We start from the raw sequence: 16,513 nt of genomic DNA, 5'->3' as shown, positions 1-16,513 counted from the left end.
GAACTCCATTAATAAACTTCATGATTTAACTTCAGTATGTCAGTGACCCAGTGAGAACACTGCTAACTGCTAACAGGAGCTGCTAACAGGAGCTGCTAACGGCTAATTCTGCTAATATTAACTCACTGACTGCCGTGGACGTCTATAAACGTTTATTTAAATACAACCCTTGACTGCCAAAAACGTCCATAGACATTGATTATGTTTTTCAACGGGGCGGGCGAGGGATCAGTCTGGTGCAGCTTGTCACTAAAAATCAGGCATGTAAACAGAGAATTTAGGGAACTGGCCCGCTAGGTGGCAGCAGTGCCACTTCGGATCGAATGGGAGATGAGTAACGTTACAGAGTAATGAGTGAAGAAAGAGAGCATGGCGCCATCGAGACGTAAGAGAAAGTTTAGGCAGCTAACACTTGAGCAGAGTATGTGTCGTAGTGGCAAAGCCACTGACCGAAATCCCGGTGCGATCGTTGAAAACAATTGAGACGATAAAGCCACTGACCATAATCCCACGCCAAGCGAAGGAAGTATCACACGGCGTCTTTCACCACAGCTTGGCTCAGACAGGTCCGAGTCAGATGACGATTTCAGCGAACCTGACCCGGATTCGTCAGATGAGTGGTTGCCGTCTGGATCAACTGGGATCAGCAGATCCTCATCCCCAGACGCGGCTCCAAGAAGACATGAGGGAGGTAAGAACGAACTTTTCCCCCTTCCCCTACTGATGTGAAGGAATTTACAATTTAGCAGCTAGCTTTAGCTACAGATTGTGCATCCAGGAGAGCTCTGTTAGCCCACTGTTATCTTAAATCCATGTCACATGAACGCCATTTGGTCCCACTAGTTCATAAACGTATATGTTGCCTACTGATGTGAGGGAATTTACAGTTTGTGCAGCCAGCAGAGCTAGCACTCCCACTACCATTGGTAGCTTCAGTCCATGTCACATGAAAACCATTTAGTCCCACTCGTTCATATTGTAACATCTGTTGCCAGTTGCATGCTGATGTGAAGCAATTTTCAATTTACAGATGATGCATCCAGCAGAGCTCCCACTCCTGTTGGCAGAGCGAAGAAGAAAGGTAAAAAAAAAAGTATTCTCCTCATCACACCATAGCAATAAGAAAAAAATATATTTTGTGGTAATTGTATATATTTCTATAGTTTACAGGTCTTGCATCAAGCAGAGGTTGCGAGGATGACTGGCATCAAGCCAGCTGGCAACCAAACAATTTCCCCTTTACTGCAACCCCTGGACCCTGGAAGGCTGCTGCGGAGCTGGACAGCGACCTGCCAGCTGACTTCCTGGAGCTCTTCCTGACCGACGAGCTGCTCCAACACATTGTGGATCAGACCAACCTGTATGCACGTCAGTATTTTGAAGCACGCCCTGACAATCTGCCATATAGCAGAAGTACTTAAATCTTTCTTTGGACTCAGTTTTCTCACCGGTTATATCAAAAAGCCAAACCTTGAACTGTATTGGAGTGTTGATGAGGAAGATGCCACCCCTCATTTCAGCAAAACTATGGCAAGGAACAGATTTCAGATTTGGAGGACGTCCGACGTAATCCGAGGGCACCATATAACACTGACCCAGAGAGCAGGCTAGACGGAGACCTAAGCAGACACAAACTCGAACACCTGATGCCCACAAGCAAGAAGGTGAGACCAGCAAGGAAGTGTAGGGTCTGTGCCCGCAGGGGCCTGTGCAGCGAGACCAAAGTGTGGTGTCAGTCCTGTTGTGTCCCCTTGCACGCAGGAGAGTGTTTTACAGCTTATCACACTAAGCTGAACTATTCTGTCTAGGGGTGGAAACACAGACACACACACACGCACACACACACACACACACACACACACACACACACACACACACATAACCAAGTAAATAGTCATTTCATTTTTGTCAAAAGGTGGGAATTGTACAATTCTTTACATGTCTGTATGTTGTCGCAGCTATATGAAATCCTGTGTGTGTGTGTGTATATTTGTAAATAAATTATTTTGCCATCAAAAGACCTTTCTCAATGTTGTTTTTACTGTTTTATGGAAGGAAACCACTTTTCAGATGTTGGAGGTGACATTAAAGCAAAAAAAGTTTCTTTACACAAAAAGCTTGTTTTCTCCCTTTTTTGGTCAAAAACTGGTGTTTTTGGTGAAACCAACCTATGTTCTACTGCCGATTGATGAAGAATGGAAAAAGGTAGAAACAAACATTTTTTTTCTGATGAAAGAAGAGAGTCTACTCTTTCTTTTGGTACTTTCAAGGTTTACATAGTCATGGAACTCACTGTTCTGTGGGTCTTGGAAAATAAGTCAAAATGTTGTAAAACGCTTGGCAGTATGGGGCTCTCTGCACTGAAAATGGCTGGCAGTCAATGAGTTAATGGAGACTATCTGACAAAATGTAGACAAATGCAGGATTAGAAAACTATAGCACAGTGAATAAGTCTTTAATGTTAATAAAGCAACGCTCTCACTTTAAAGCTGGCAGCTGCAAAGACAGTCAACATTCACATGGGGTGGCCGTAGCTCAGTGGGCAGAGTGGGTCATCTAGTTATCTGAAGGTCACTGGTTCGAATCCTGGCTCCCCCTAGCTGTGCTTTGAGCTGTCAGTAGACTGCAAAAGCGCTATAAAGATGCAATACCAAAACATACATGATAAAGTAAATGTATACTTCCTGATTGGAGCTCATTGTCTCTGAACACATTAATGTACACGATGTGTTTATTAACACTTAATTTATTGGAATGTATATTAAAACATTACTGTGGTCAAAGTGAACGTCAACGCGCCTGCAGAGACTCGCTGAGTGACGGCGGTCTGATATCTGCAGGCCGACGGCTCGGTTCAGAGTCTTATCACACTTCCTGCTGACCCGACGCTGTCAGCGCCGATGCTTCCTGCCGGGTTCAGCTTCTCCTGGCACCGAGACGCTCGCAGTCTTTCAGGAGCTCCTTGTCACAATGCAGCTCTTCGTCCTCCTCTTCCTCCTCTCCTACGTCGACGTGGTCACAGTGGTGGCCGGTTGTCACAGCGACAGGGACAAGGACCACCGGTCGCGGCTGAACTGCACAGCGCTCGGCTTCAGCAATGTCCCGGCGGGACTCGACCCCACGACCAAGGTAACACACTGACAGATGGAGGTCAGCAGACTGCAGTCTGTCTTCAGTCCAGAGGGACGGAGACGGATTTGTTTTTATTTCTTGACGTATTAGTTGTATCAGGACGTATGGAAGCCCTGAGGGACATGTGGAGCTGATCCATGTTCTGTTGTATCTCTCGTGTCCTGAAGAACTGCTCGGAAACAGCAGGTCCATTCTCAGGTTCTGATTGTTTGACATCTGTGGAGAAAAGAAAAAAAAGAGCAGAATTTAGTTTTTTCACTCAGCTTCAAATTATTTTTTTCCCTTGAATTGTCGATAAAATAAGGTTTTTCAATATCCTGTTTCTTTCATGTGTGAGTTAATAATTCTCCTTAAATAAATATTTGTTGTCACAAAGTTCAGATCCTGTGTCAATGACATGAGAACTGACAAAGGTTTGCAGGTTCAACTTTTTACATTTCCTAATTTTGACCTTTTCTGAAAACATGTAGAAATGAATGTTCTTTGTTTTTTTCATGTGACTGTTTCCAACATGACAAAGTGTTTGACTGACGGGACGCGACCACAGCAGAGACGCCAGCTTCCTGTCTGATAAGGCGACAGTTTGACAGGAAACAGATCTGAACCTTCTTCTTCTCTGTGTCTCTGTTTTTAGGTCCTGTTGTTTCCCAACAACCTGTTCTCCAGCCTGTCCTGGTCCTCCTTCCAGATCTTTAAGGACATTTATGAGATCGACCTCACAGACAACAAGGTGTCAAATCACGATCACACAGATAGTGACAGTTTAAGTGAGCTGATGTCAGTTTTCAGGTCAAAATTCAAGAATCATTTAGTTCTGGAAAGATTTTGTTTCACATGAGAGATAAAAAACAACAACAAAAGAATTCTCCTGGAAAAATACACAAAAACATTATTTCTGTCTGCAAAAATGTCCCCTGAAAAACAGTTTTTCACTCCTGTAAAAACAAAAAAGGTACAACATGTTTTGTTTGGTTCCATCACTGATTTCATTGGTTGTTGCTGTAAATGTTCATCACTTCTGGTCTTCTTGATTATTGATAATCAGTGTCGGCTCTGATCAAACCACCTCAGTCGACCTGTCACGATCAGATTAATGATTAAAAGGTTTCGTGGCATTCAGGTTCCAGACGTGTCCTCCAGCGTGTCTCCAGTCCTGCCCACCCTCAGCGTCCTCCGGCTCAGCTTCAACCGTCTGACAGCGCTTTCTGGCAGCGCCTTCTCCGCCTGTCCGGGTCTGACTGAACTCTACCTGGACAACAACGCCATCAATTCTCTGAGGGACAACACCTTCTCCGGACTCAGCAAGCTGGAGGTCAGCGTGCCGGCAGGAGTATCGCTCTCTGTAATTTTAAGAAAGTGAAGTGAATATGACGAGAGAGCGACTCTGCTGTGAGGTGAAACATTTAGAAGCTGATCAATAACAGAACACAGGTAGGAAGGCCCGTGACTCCTCGCTGATCGTCCTCTGATTGGCTGTTCTACCTTCTAGATTCTGGATCTGACTTCCAATCGTATCAAGGTGCTTCCGGCGCTCATGCTCCACCCCCTCCCTGCCATAGAGACGCTTTACCTGGAGAACAACAAGGTGGGAACACACTCACACACAACACAGAACTTTGGAAGTGGACCGGTCCGAACCACTGCAGAATGTGCTTCATCTTCATTTCAGATCACAGTGATGCCAAACAATTGGTTCAGCCAGAAGGAGGAGGTACCCTACCTCTACCTCTCAGCCAATCCCTGGGCCTGCTCCTGTTCCCTTGGTTACTTGCGCCGGTACCTCGATGACTATGAACTCAACGTCTACGTCCGGGATGGCCCCATCATCAAGAGCGACGGAGAGAGTGTGGTGAGTATAGAAACAGCACCAGAACTCACTGATTCTTTCTTTCTGTCTTTGAGTAGAAACATGGAGTCTGTTTGTCTCTGTAGTTTCTGGGCTTCTCTTCTCAAAGTAGTTTGAGTGTAGTGTAGTTTGATCATAAATGATTCCGCGGAAGCAAGGCTGGGTGGAAGGATGAAGCAATCTTTATTAAAACAGAATCTAGCGCCTTGAGTCCGGATTAGAAGCAGCTGCGTTCTGATATTATCAAATCTCTGGACAAAACAATGCCAATATGCTCTGCCCTCTGCCCCATCAAACCTCAGCCTTTACTCTTAGGAGGTTTTCCAAGTGCCATCCCCTGTCTCTACTCGTAGGGGCCTTCTTAAAGTCCCTTGGGCTGTACCTGCCTAATCCTAATTGGTCATTGTGGTGGGTTGAGGGTCCATCTATCCGATCGACATGAAAAGGAGGTGGTCTATCTCTCTGCTCATCTCCCATAAATGGCTAAATCTGTTACTGTCCCTCCTTGGGTGTTATACTCCAAAATTACCTAAATGATCTCTCTGTCCTTTTCTGGAGATGTACACGTTTAGATATCTTCCTTCACCTGACATAGGAGTCAGGCTCTGTTTTAGTCCCTTTTGTGGCCTTGTCTCCTGCTAACCTTTGACACACACACAGCTGAATGCTGCCTCCAAGGTCCCTTGGAGCTGTGAGCCCTGTATTATCTACATTCCTTAACTTACACAAGGAGGAGCAGGTTAAATTTAAACTTAGTTGAATTAAAGGCCAGAATGTGTTGCAGTCCAGACACCTCATCTCCTATGGAGCAGGAAGTGACATCACAGGTGGTCACTTTGTGGTCAGATGTTGACGTCAGGTCTTAGAGACTCTGACATCAATTTGTGTTTTGACTTCCTTGTTCTTCGATGGTTATCTGTTCTCAGGTCTGTGACTCTCCGCAGTGGTTTAAGGGTACACCTGTGTTGACTCTGGAAGAATCTGATCTGTGTTCACCGCCGACAGGAGCCGGTCCACCAGGAGACCTGGACCAGCTAGTAACCTTCATGACTCCTGACATGACATTTGCGGCTGATACTACAGTCTTTTATCCTGATCCTACTACTCCTCCTGTTGCTAGTCCTCCTCCTCCTACCACTCTTCCTCCTCCTACCACTCTTCCTCCTCCTACCACTCTTCCTCCCCCTACTACTCTTCCTCCCCCTACTACTCTTCCTCCTCCTACCACTCTTCCTCCCCCTACTACTCTTCCTCCTCCTACCACTCACCCTCCTGTTACGAGTCCTCCTCCTCCTGTTACGAGTCCTCTTCTACCAACTCCTCCTTCTCTCTGGTCCTGGTACCACTCCTTCACCAGACGCATGGTTCTGACTGAGGTGCCACGGGTGGGGTATCACACTGTGTCTACTCTTCTGGCACTTCCTACCATCACACCCTCAACTGAACGGCCTGTTACCACGATGACGAATCCTCCCCAGACGACTGGATCTGTTCCTGCGATCGTGACATCGACAACGCCAGAAGTCCAGGCGGCCACGACAACCATGGGAACCCCTCCATGGGTGATGGCTGACCCGGGCAGCAGACAGCGAGGTGAGGTCAGCCCTGTTGGTGGAGCTGCGGTGTTCTGTCTGTGGCTCTTCGCGGGGTGTCTCCTGCTGTGTGTGGCGGCGGCGGCGTGTATAGTGGCGACTCTGGTGGGGCTGGTCAACTGGTACAGGAGGGTGTACCTGCCACTCAGTGTGACGGTAGCGAGGAGGAGAGGAGGAGGAGGTGAAGCAGTGAGGCTGTTGACATACAGCGGGGAGGAAGTGAAGGAGGTGGCAGGAGGCGGAGTGAAGCAGTTGTATCGCTCTGTTTTGTTCATCCATAGAGAGGGAGGAGGAGCTATAGAGAGTGAAGGAGGGGCTATGGAGGGGGAAGGAGGAGCTATTGAGGAGGGAGATGGAGGGAGGGAGAGACTACTTGTCCTCCTAGAGCCAACAGGAGGAGATGGAGGAGCAGGAGTAGGAGCAACCAGAGAGGAAGGGAGGGAAGACAAAGGAGTGTACAGGAAGACATTATTCCGTACGTTAAGCAGAGAGGAGGAGATCGAGGGGTGGAGGGATGTGATGGAGGAGTGTAGACTCCCTGCAGAGGATGGAGGGAGGAGGGGAGGGGGAGGAGTCTCCAGAAAGCGCTACAGTGTGATTCTGAGGGAGGAGAGGGAGGAGTCAGGGGGAGGTAGGGAGGAGCTGGACCTGGTGGTGGGCGGATGGGAGGCAGCAGGACAGGAGGAAAGCTTGGGGGATTGGCTGGCACAATACTTACCCAGCATGCCCAGGGCAGTGGACACGCCCCCAGAGGGTGAGGCAGCTCAGTGAAGTCATCGGGGCGGGGAACATGATTGGCCCAATAGATAAAGATAATTTACAGTGAGACACAACTTTTTTCTCCCAAATTCTGACTTTGATCTCAGAATCACAAAGTTTGAATTCTGTGATGAAAGTAGAACTCAAGGTTTATAATCTTTATCTGTAGTTTTTATATTGTATGCTCTTTTGTTTCCATCACATCTTCTTTCAGAGAAGTGTAGGAAAAAAAACAAATAATCATTCAGGTGTTTATTTTAGTTTAGATGGCATTATGCAGATTATCACATATTTATTTAGAAAGGCTGCATGTTTAACATAAAACACAACTTAATATTGTTGTTTCCTTAAATGTTGAAAACTTGTTTCCCACGCTGTTATGTTTTTTCTCAGAATTTTTTTTTAATGTTTTAAGGAATGTTGTGTTCTGTTAAATGTTAGTGGGTTCATGTTGATTTCTATTTGTTAAAATGTTTACCTCGTTGACCTGTAGTATCTCCCATTAAAACAAAGTCACAACATCATCATTTGTTTATTTTATTTTGTCTTTCTGAAAACATGAAGCATGTTTTAGAGTTTATTGTCTATAGTTTGAAACTAATGAGCATCAACATCTCTATGTTTTTTAATGGCAATGCTTTTACAAATGCTTTTGTGCACATACATTGATAACTGTCAGGCGGGGGGTTAAAGGGAAGACTAAAGATAAGGGGAAGGTGGACCCAAATGCAGTTAAACACGAGACGCAAGGCTAGGGGAAACAAAGGCGAGCTTTATTGTAAAGCTGAACACAAAACAGACAAAACGGGGGCAAGAGGCAAAGTAGCAACTAAAAACAGCAATACAAAGTAGCAACTAAAAGGCAGGACAAAGTACAAAGAAAAAATCTAAGTTCAACTCAAACATCAGAAAACCAGAAATCAAAATCCAAAGAACACATACCGTGGGGAACAAGGATCTGACAGGAGCAGGCACATGGACGGGAGTAGTGATGTGACTTCCGTGCCGAGGCTTCGAAGCGTGTGTCGAGTAGTCAAGGAAGATTTTTGTGAAGCGCGTATCGAGGCTTGTGTCGATGACGTATGTAGTGACGTTCGAAGCCTCGCGAGCCGGCTGTACCACGTGACTGATTCAGGTTCGTGGCTTTGGCATGTGATTCGAAATATGAGAGGCAACGAAACACAATGGAGGTCCCCCATCACCTCAAATCCTTAAAAAAAAAAATTGGACTGTGCGCATAAGTAGTTGAGTGGTTAGAGCGCATGTCACCAACGCGGCGGACCCCGGTTCGAATCCCGGCTGGAGTACCTTTGCTGCATGTCACACCCCCTCTCTCTCCCATTTTTCCAATCTATCCACTGTCATAAATAAAGGTGTCTATGACTGGAAAAAATCTTAAAAACAAAAAAAAAAGAAAAAGAAAAAGAAACTGCCCAAGCCCAGCACAGTGGAGAAGTTGTTGTTTTTAAATTAATACAATTTCCTCATTGTATGCGTTACATTTTGTCCCGAGTAACACATTCACATCACAACCCTCTCCCCAATTTGTTTCAACTTTCCCCTCTGTCATCATTATATCAGAAAAACAGACACTATATTAATGAGTATATTATTTGTTTATTTGCATTATCATTTAAGCACAATTCAATTCAAAGCTTCAAGCCCTGGTGTCATTACAATCACTCTGCCTGTTTTACATTCATTGTCCACTTGATGGCACAGTAGAGCAAATGAAGCACCATGAAGCTTTGGCCCATGTGTGAACCAATTGGATGGAAAGCTTCAATGCTTCATGAAGCTTCATCTCGCCATCACTAGACGGGAGCATGGACGAGACAGAGGCTGACAAGAACAATGACCAGACAAGGAGTGAAGGGAACACAGAGACTAAATACACAGACACTGATGACAAGACGAGGGACAGGTGAGGTGGACCAACAGGTGAGATAACGAAGGGGAGGAGCACATGGGAACATGAAGGGAACAAAGCAATAGACAGAGGGAGCCAGAGGGAACATAGGAAAATACACAGGAGAACTTAAAGGACACATGAGGGCATGGAAGAACAAGACACAAGACAAGATACAAAGACATGGAAATCAAATACAAGAACCCACAAGACAACACCAAACAAGAACAACAAACAGATCTACAGACATGACAGATAACTATGTAGCTGCTGTAATATTGGTTATATAGAATAAACAAATAACTGCAAATATATTTAAGAACAGTGGACATTTGTGACTCTACTGAAACTACTAATTTAATGCAAGTGAAGAATGTTTCAGCCATAAATCTTTCATGAAGCATGAACACTGTTGAGTTATAAACAAGACCTGACTCACACAGGTGTACAGCAGACCACACCCACATTTTGGTTGGAACTATGGTTTCAGTCCAGCGTTGATACATTCATGTACGCTACAGTAAGATTTAGTAATCAAATATCTTGCACAGTGTCTGCAGTTGTATGGTTTCTCTCCATAGTGAATTCTGATGAATCTTTAGGTTTCCCCTCCTCAGGAACTCCTTGTCCCACCGATGACAGCAGTGATGTTTCTTGTCTATGATATATTTGATATATTACACTTGTGTGGTTTCTCTCCAGAGTGAACCCTCTAAATAACTTTTAGCTCTCCTGCTGTTTTGAATGTGGTGGTTGCACTGATCATTTACATCCAGGGCATTTAGCAGATGTTTTTGTCCAAAGTGACTTAAAATGAAGTACATTTGTAACAAGAAAGAAAACTAAATAAAAAATTGAAGTATTTTTCAAGCCCTTGTCTGAGCATGGCAGCTGCTATTTATCAAGCGGATCACAGCTGTACGGTTTCTCTCCAGAGTGAACTCTATGATGAATCTTTAGATCTCTCGCCGACACAAACTTATTGTCACACTCCAGACAGCGGTCAGGTTTCTCCTCATGTCTGGTGCGGTATGTTCAACAATTGCTGTGTAGTCATAAACAGCAAAAGTATTTTCTCATAATACATTTTTTTCCTCAAAATTCTGACTTCTTTCAGAGACTCAGTTTTATTTCTCAGAATCAGTTTTTCTTTTAAAAAAAAATAATTTTAATCTCTGAATTGATTGATATTTCCCAAATTCTGACATTTTTTTCACAGAAACAACTTTTCTCCCCATAATTCCCCATATACCCAAATGGTTGTATTGGCTTGTTGGGCCAGTGGTCTACACACAGACTGGTAACAGGGAGGTGAAATGATCAAAGTCCAACCTTGCAAAAGTTATCGTCAGTGTAAGAGCCATTTTTAGTTCATTTTTCGGTTACTTATTTAGATACATGAGAAATGCCACCATCTGGTGTTGACCAGTGGTATTGACCAAAGGCCTTTTTATCAGGTCACTAATTAGTGACCTGAGAACAAGAACAAACTTCAAATTACAAAGAAATTATTAAAAGCATTGCTTTTATTTTAATGCTATGATTTACAACAAATTTGCCCTGCCATTGTAAACAGTGCAGCTTCAAACTCACATAAAAAAGTGCATCCTTTTGAAAAGACTGTGTCCCTTTTTGATAAAATGCTTTTGTAAACATATTTAACATGTCAGATTGCTTGCTATTATAAAAACAGATAAGTTTCCATATTGGTATTGATAAAGTGTTAATATAACTTTCATTAAATACTTTATTTTGCAAAAGGTGCCTTTGTTTACAGAAAATTTATTTCATATCCCTGAAGATATGTAAACTCAATTAAACATCTGCATGCATTGCATTGTAAACATGACATGTTGGTAGATTTTACTAATTTTTTGCCAGGAAGACGAGCCTGTCTGCTTCCTCTGGCTCGAGGCCCTGTTGTGGTTTCGTAACACCAGTCTGGGGTCGAACATTTTCTGCATGTGGATGAACCTCCGGCGTTTCCACAGTAAATACGAGCAGCAGATCTTTAGCGATATGCAACGTGACTGCATCTGTAACAGCTGTCCACCGGGACCCTTTCTTCTCATACGGGACACAATGATTAAATGATTCTGCTAATGTTGGCTGCTTTATAGCGGATACGTGTGGTCTGCCGCGGTCTCTACATCTCGTAGTGAACAACAAGTGTCCCACTGTGATCCAGGCGTCTGTTTGAGATGCTGAAATAAATGGTTCGGTCCGCTGTCTTTAGGTGCAAAAGCCTTTGAACAAACTTTGCAGCGGACGGTGGTTTGTTCGAGGTCTGACGCCACAAAACCAAACTACTGACGAGACAGTGCCTTTTTATCGGCAGAGCCGACTATGAACTACGGGAGCCCATGAGGAGCAGCGGCGGAGCAAGTCAAATAAAAAAATCGATTTTCATTTTTAACCAAAAACTCGAATTAATCGATTTTGCCGATTTTTCGCCCAGCCCTAACTGTAACACAACACTGTAACACAGCACTGTAACACAACACAGTAACACATCAGAGGTCTTTATTGTGACTCCAAGCTGAGGTGACGGTGTGAACGTGTCTGGACCCTGTGAGGGTTCAGAACATCATCACCTGGGATCAGTTCACCTTCAGCACCAACATCATCATTAGAAATGACAACATACGTGTAGGAAGACAGTCAGTGACACATATGGAGTCACGGAGAGTAACTAAGTACATGTACTCAGTCAGTCAGTGAGTACTGGACTGTATAAATGTACTCCACTACATCTGAGAGGATACTCACGGCCGAGGACGATGAGGCTGAGTCGGACCATGTTGGCTTCTCTCAGCTTCTCTTCTGTCTTCACCTGAAGACCGTCTGATGCTGAGAGCGTCTCTACGACAGGTATTTATGCCCTTCTCCTCGCAGCACACCTGATGACACCTGTCCACCGCCGGCGAAGGCAAACAGGACCTGGTGATGTGACCAACATGCAAATCCCCTTTAGAGCTGCAGGGCAGAAGCTGTTATCCAAGGGAGGAACCGGTTTACAACACGTGCTGGTTCTGAAGGTTTCCTCACTGGTTCTACACGACTGCTCATATACAAGGTCTCAAAGGAGAAGTGAATCTTTGTGACAGGTTAAAAACAGACCAGTGATCTTTGGATCTGTCCTTCATTTAGACCAGGTGAGTCATTCAGAACAAGTCCTGAAGTTAAAGAGCAGCAGTACCAGGTGTGGGCCACAGGGCCGGACCCGTGGGGCTTCTTCTGGGCCCATAACCCATTATTAGAATCCCAGCAGGCTGAAAACTGAGATTTGGGACCAATAATCGTTCAGTAAAGATGAAACTTCAAAATATCAACAATACAGGGATCCGGTAAGGATTCAAGAGGGTATACATCAGGCAATGGTGGATTCATGCTGTATGCAGTCTATAATCCACCTGAACCGGGTTCGACCCGGAGCTTTGGTGGAGGCATCCTCGGTGCATGTTAGGTGTGTGCATGGGGATATTCACAGCTACCCTGTGGTGCCAGTGGAAATTAGACATGGGGGAAAAGCATAGCATAAGAGGAACCAGCGGGGCCTTCACAGATTGTATAGAGTGAGTCGCGACACCCAGACAGGAAAAGAAATTACTCAGTTGCTGGAACCAAAAAGCCACCGGGAAACTGTTTTCCAGGTGGCTCATTATAACCCAGAAGCTGGGCACATGGGGGGCGACAAAACACTGTACGGCCTGCATACATGACAAACCAAGGGAAGAGATGTTTCTACTGTGTGAGCGATGTGAGCTGAAGTGTAATGAAGAAACATACTCAGAGTACTGCTGCAGTCAAACTACTGACTGAACCTTCATCTCCCTGAATATCACAGAGGAAGAGAGCAGAAGGATTTTCTTTATACAAGTTCCAGTTGGTTTGAATCCACTGAACTCTGTTTAACTGGAAACATTTCTTGTCTCCTACAAAGGCGACACGTGACAGGACTGAAACAAACACGTGTCGTGATCAGGACCAACGTCCTGTTACGCTATGTGTCGTCTTTTAACTGGTCTCACGTGTATTTATATGGAGCTGTTGACTTATGTTAAGAATTGTAATGTTTTTCAGGAGACAGAGCTTCAGTCAACAGGCAGACTGCTGGAAGCTGTTTGAACATTTCACACGTCATCATATTTGTTCAGTAGGTGCTGAGGGCTGATGTCGGCCTCCAGTTAACTCGTCTTCTTGTGTTTCTTAATGTCAGTGAATGTCTCACTGTCTCCATGATGTTGGACTGTATCAAGAGCTGCAGCTGTTTCACAAACTACATCTGAGAAGGACGACAGCAGAAATATAGAATTAGATATTAGCTGCAGCTCCTTCAGCAGCATCCGGGTCATGTGACCTCTTGAATCAAACTCAGTCCTGGTTGGATGAGACACACCTCTTTTTATTGGATTCTGGTTCCTCCCAATCACAATTTAGAATCATTGCAGAAATGATAATATAGAACACTACTTTTTAGATATCACAATCGATCGAGTGATATTAGCGTATGTTTTGTTTATTTGTACTTTATAGTTCATTCGATTTATTTGATGCATGTTAGAACTCGGAGCCAACACATGCACATACTCACACAATCCACTCATAACCAACCGGACAGACTACAATCAACTTCAACAAACCAAGTAAGTGCAATAACAAAAAAAAAATTGAAGCATGTAAAAGATCTCTCGACGGCATAGAGGCTTTAGCTAAGCACCACATTAGGAAAGCTATTCACCTAACATAAGTAAAAGACTACTCTCAAATAAAAGTGAACACAAAACAAATGCTGTCAGAGGAAAACTTGGATTTTATTCACTTCAAATCCTTCAGTTTGAACCCGTTTGAATCATTTCAACACACGACTTCAGACAGAGGACGAGGATCTCCAGTTTCAGCTCCGATCTGACCTGCGATCAGTCTGACGGGTCTTCAAAGCGTTGTGTCCACAGCCGTGAACAGCAGAGTTTGAAAGGCCTCAGCTGATTGGTCCTCAGCTGCAGAGAAACACGAGCAGCGATGAGAAACAGCAGAAGAAACAAACACAACATGAACATAAACACAGCAGTGATTTGTCACATTCACAACATTATTGATGGACCCTCAAAGACAAATGTTAATACTGTCAGTTTGGACTTCTTATCCACAACCAGAAGCAGAACCACATACCGCTCCTTTAAATCATCAATAATAAGAAACAGTTTGTTACTTTAATTTAAAACATTCAGTTTGAGTTTAAAGTACAAATGTGTGTGTGTGTGTGTGTGTGTACTTACAGTCAGGCCCTCTACCCAATCACACAGTGTCTCGACTTCCCAATTGTTACACAACTCATCCTCGATCGGGGCTTCCTGACACAGCTGTATTTACAGGCATATGGACCGTTCTTGATGGAGTCTGTGAGCGAACAGGATCCCAACAAGTTACAGCTGGAAACAGAGAGGAGACATGATCAGAACCAGAACCAGAGGTGGACCACACACTGCTCATCTCTACATTTATCCCACAATAGTCATGTTATTGTTGCCCTCAAACAGACGGAACATGAATCATGTGGATGTTGTCTTACTTCCGGAATATCTGAAATTGTGCGCCCTCACTGATACACGTCACAGAGTCAGTCTTGAAGTATGGAGACCCAGAACACGGTGCTTTCATCTTGTAACACTTCTCCACCTTTATCACCTGGCCAGCACCTGGAGGAGAGAGAAGTGTGACACAGTAAGGACGTCGCTTCATTCGGTCACGAGCTGACAAACAGACTGAACGTATCGACGAGGACAGAAAGACGAGTGTGTTTGACTCACCGCAGGACAAGTTTGTCAGGTTCCGAACCCTCTTGAGTTCTACTCCTTCTGTGAACACACACAGGTGAGACTGAAAGCAGTGACATCATCACATCATCATTTACATGATATATGTAGCACCATTAAATATGTTTTTATTGGGGCTGTCAAACAATTAATTTCTTTAATCGCAAATTAATGGCAATTCTTTTGACACATTTTTTTCTGTGCTAAATGTACCTTAATATATTTTTTCATTTTCTTAATACTAAATACTAAACAACATAAGAAAGGGCAAATATGCTTGCTTTATGAAAATGTTTATTCAACACTTCAAATCATGCACTTCAAATAAAAGGCTCCAAAAATATCCCCTCACCCTAAATGGGATCAAAACATGGTGATGTCAGCTTTTGGAGAGAGGGCGGTGGACTCTCTGCATCTGCCATGTGTTTGGCTTGCAAATGATATTTGAGACTCGATGTACTTCAGTGGTAACTCATTTCATGTGGACAGTAGGTGCAGATAACTTTTGTCCTATGGACTGAACCATCTGGCAGTGTTTTGAAAGTGAATTTGCCGTTCATAAGTCCTTTCTCCATTTCCTTTCACTTTAGCTTTTCAGCCCACCATGTTTTCCCCAAACGCCAACCCTGCTTCTTCTTCTTCTGATTCCCTCTCTTATTCTTCTGCCGCCCTCTGGAGCAAGACTACAGGTGCCACTGACGGCCTTAAATCAAACAATGCGCGTTCCTTTTTTTTATTATCGAGTGTTAATCGCGTGTTAAAAAAATTAACAGCGTTAAAAGGATGTTGCGTTAACGAGTTACTAACACGTTAACTTTGACAGCCCTAATTTTTATATTAACACTAATAAACTGATCATTTAACAACAAGCTGTAAAAGCAGCAGAACAGTAAATAATGATGATGATCGAGCAGAATAAAAACTCACCAGTAGTTCCAGTGAAACACCAAGCTGCAGCCAGCACTGTAACACAACACAGTAACACAACACTGTAACACAACACAGTAACACAGCACTGTAATACAACACAGTAACACAGCACTGTAACATAACACTGTAACACAACACTGTAACACAGCACTGTAACACAACACAGTAACACAACACTGTAACACAGCACTGTAACACAACACAGTAACACAACACTGTAACACAGCACTGTAACACAACACTGTAACACAACACAGTAACACAACACTGTAACACATCATCAGAAGTCTTTATTGTGACTCAAAGCTGAGGTGACGGTGTGAACGTGTCTGGACCCTGTGAGGGTTCAGAACATCATCACCTGGGATCAGTTCACCTTCAGCACCAACATCATCATTAGAAATGACAACATACGTGTAGGAAGACAGTCAGTGACACATACGGAGTCACGGAGAGTAACTAAGTACATGTACTCAGTCAGTCAGAGAGAACTGGACTGTATAAATGTACTCCACTACATCTGAGAGGA

The 16,513-nt window shown here is 44.0% G+C and overlaps 1 protein-coding gene across 1 annotated transcript; it reads left to right on the top strand.

Moving 5' to 3' along the window:
• The first annotated feature begins 2,970 nt into the window (after positions 1 to 2,970).
• Positions 2,971 to 7,853, top strand: LOC115589963 (platelet glycoprotein Ib alpha chain-like). The gene is made up of 6 exons (XM_030431163.1): positions 2,971 to 3,129; positions 3,767 to 3,862; positions 4,253 to 4,444; positions 4,622 to 4,717; positions 4,802 to 4,981; positions 5,905 to 7,853. The coding sequence occupies exons 1-6, from the start codon at positions 2,971 to 2,973 to the stop codon at positions 7,339 to 7,341; spliced, it is 2,160 nt and encodes a 719-aa protein (XP_030287023.1). The 3' UTR covers positions 7,342 to 7,853.
• The last annotated feature ends 8,660 nt before the right edge of the window (positions 7,854 to 16,513 follow it).

Source organism: Sparus aurata, chromosome 10, assembly GCF_900880675.1.
Source record: "Sparus aurata chromosome 10, fSpaAur1.1, whole genome shotgun sequence".
NCBI lineage: Eukaryota > Metazoa > Chordata > Actinopteri > Spariformes > Sparidae > Sparus > Sparus aurata.
The sequence above is the reverse complement of the archived record's forward strand: the minus strand, read 5'-3'. Positions and strand labels throughout refer to the sequence as shown.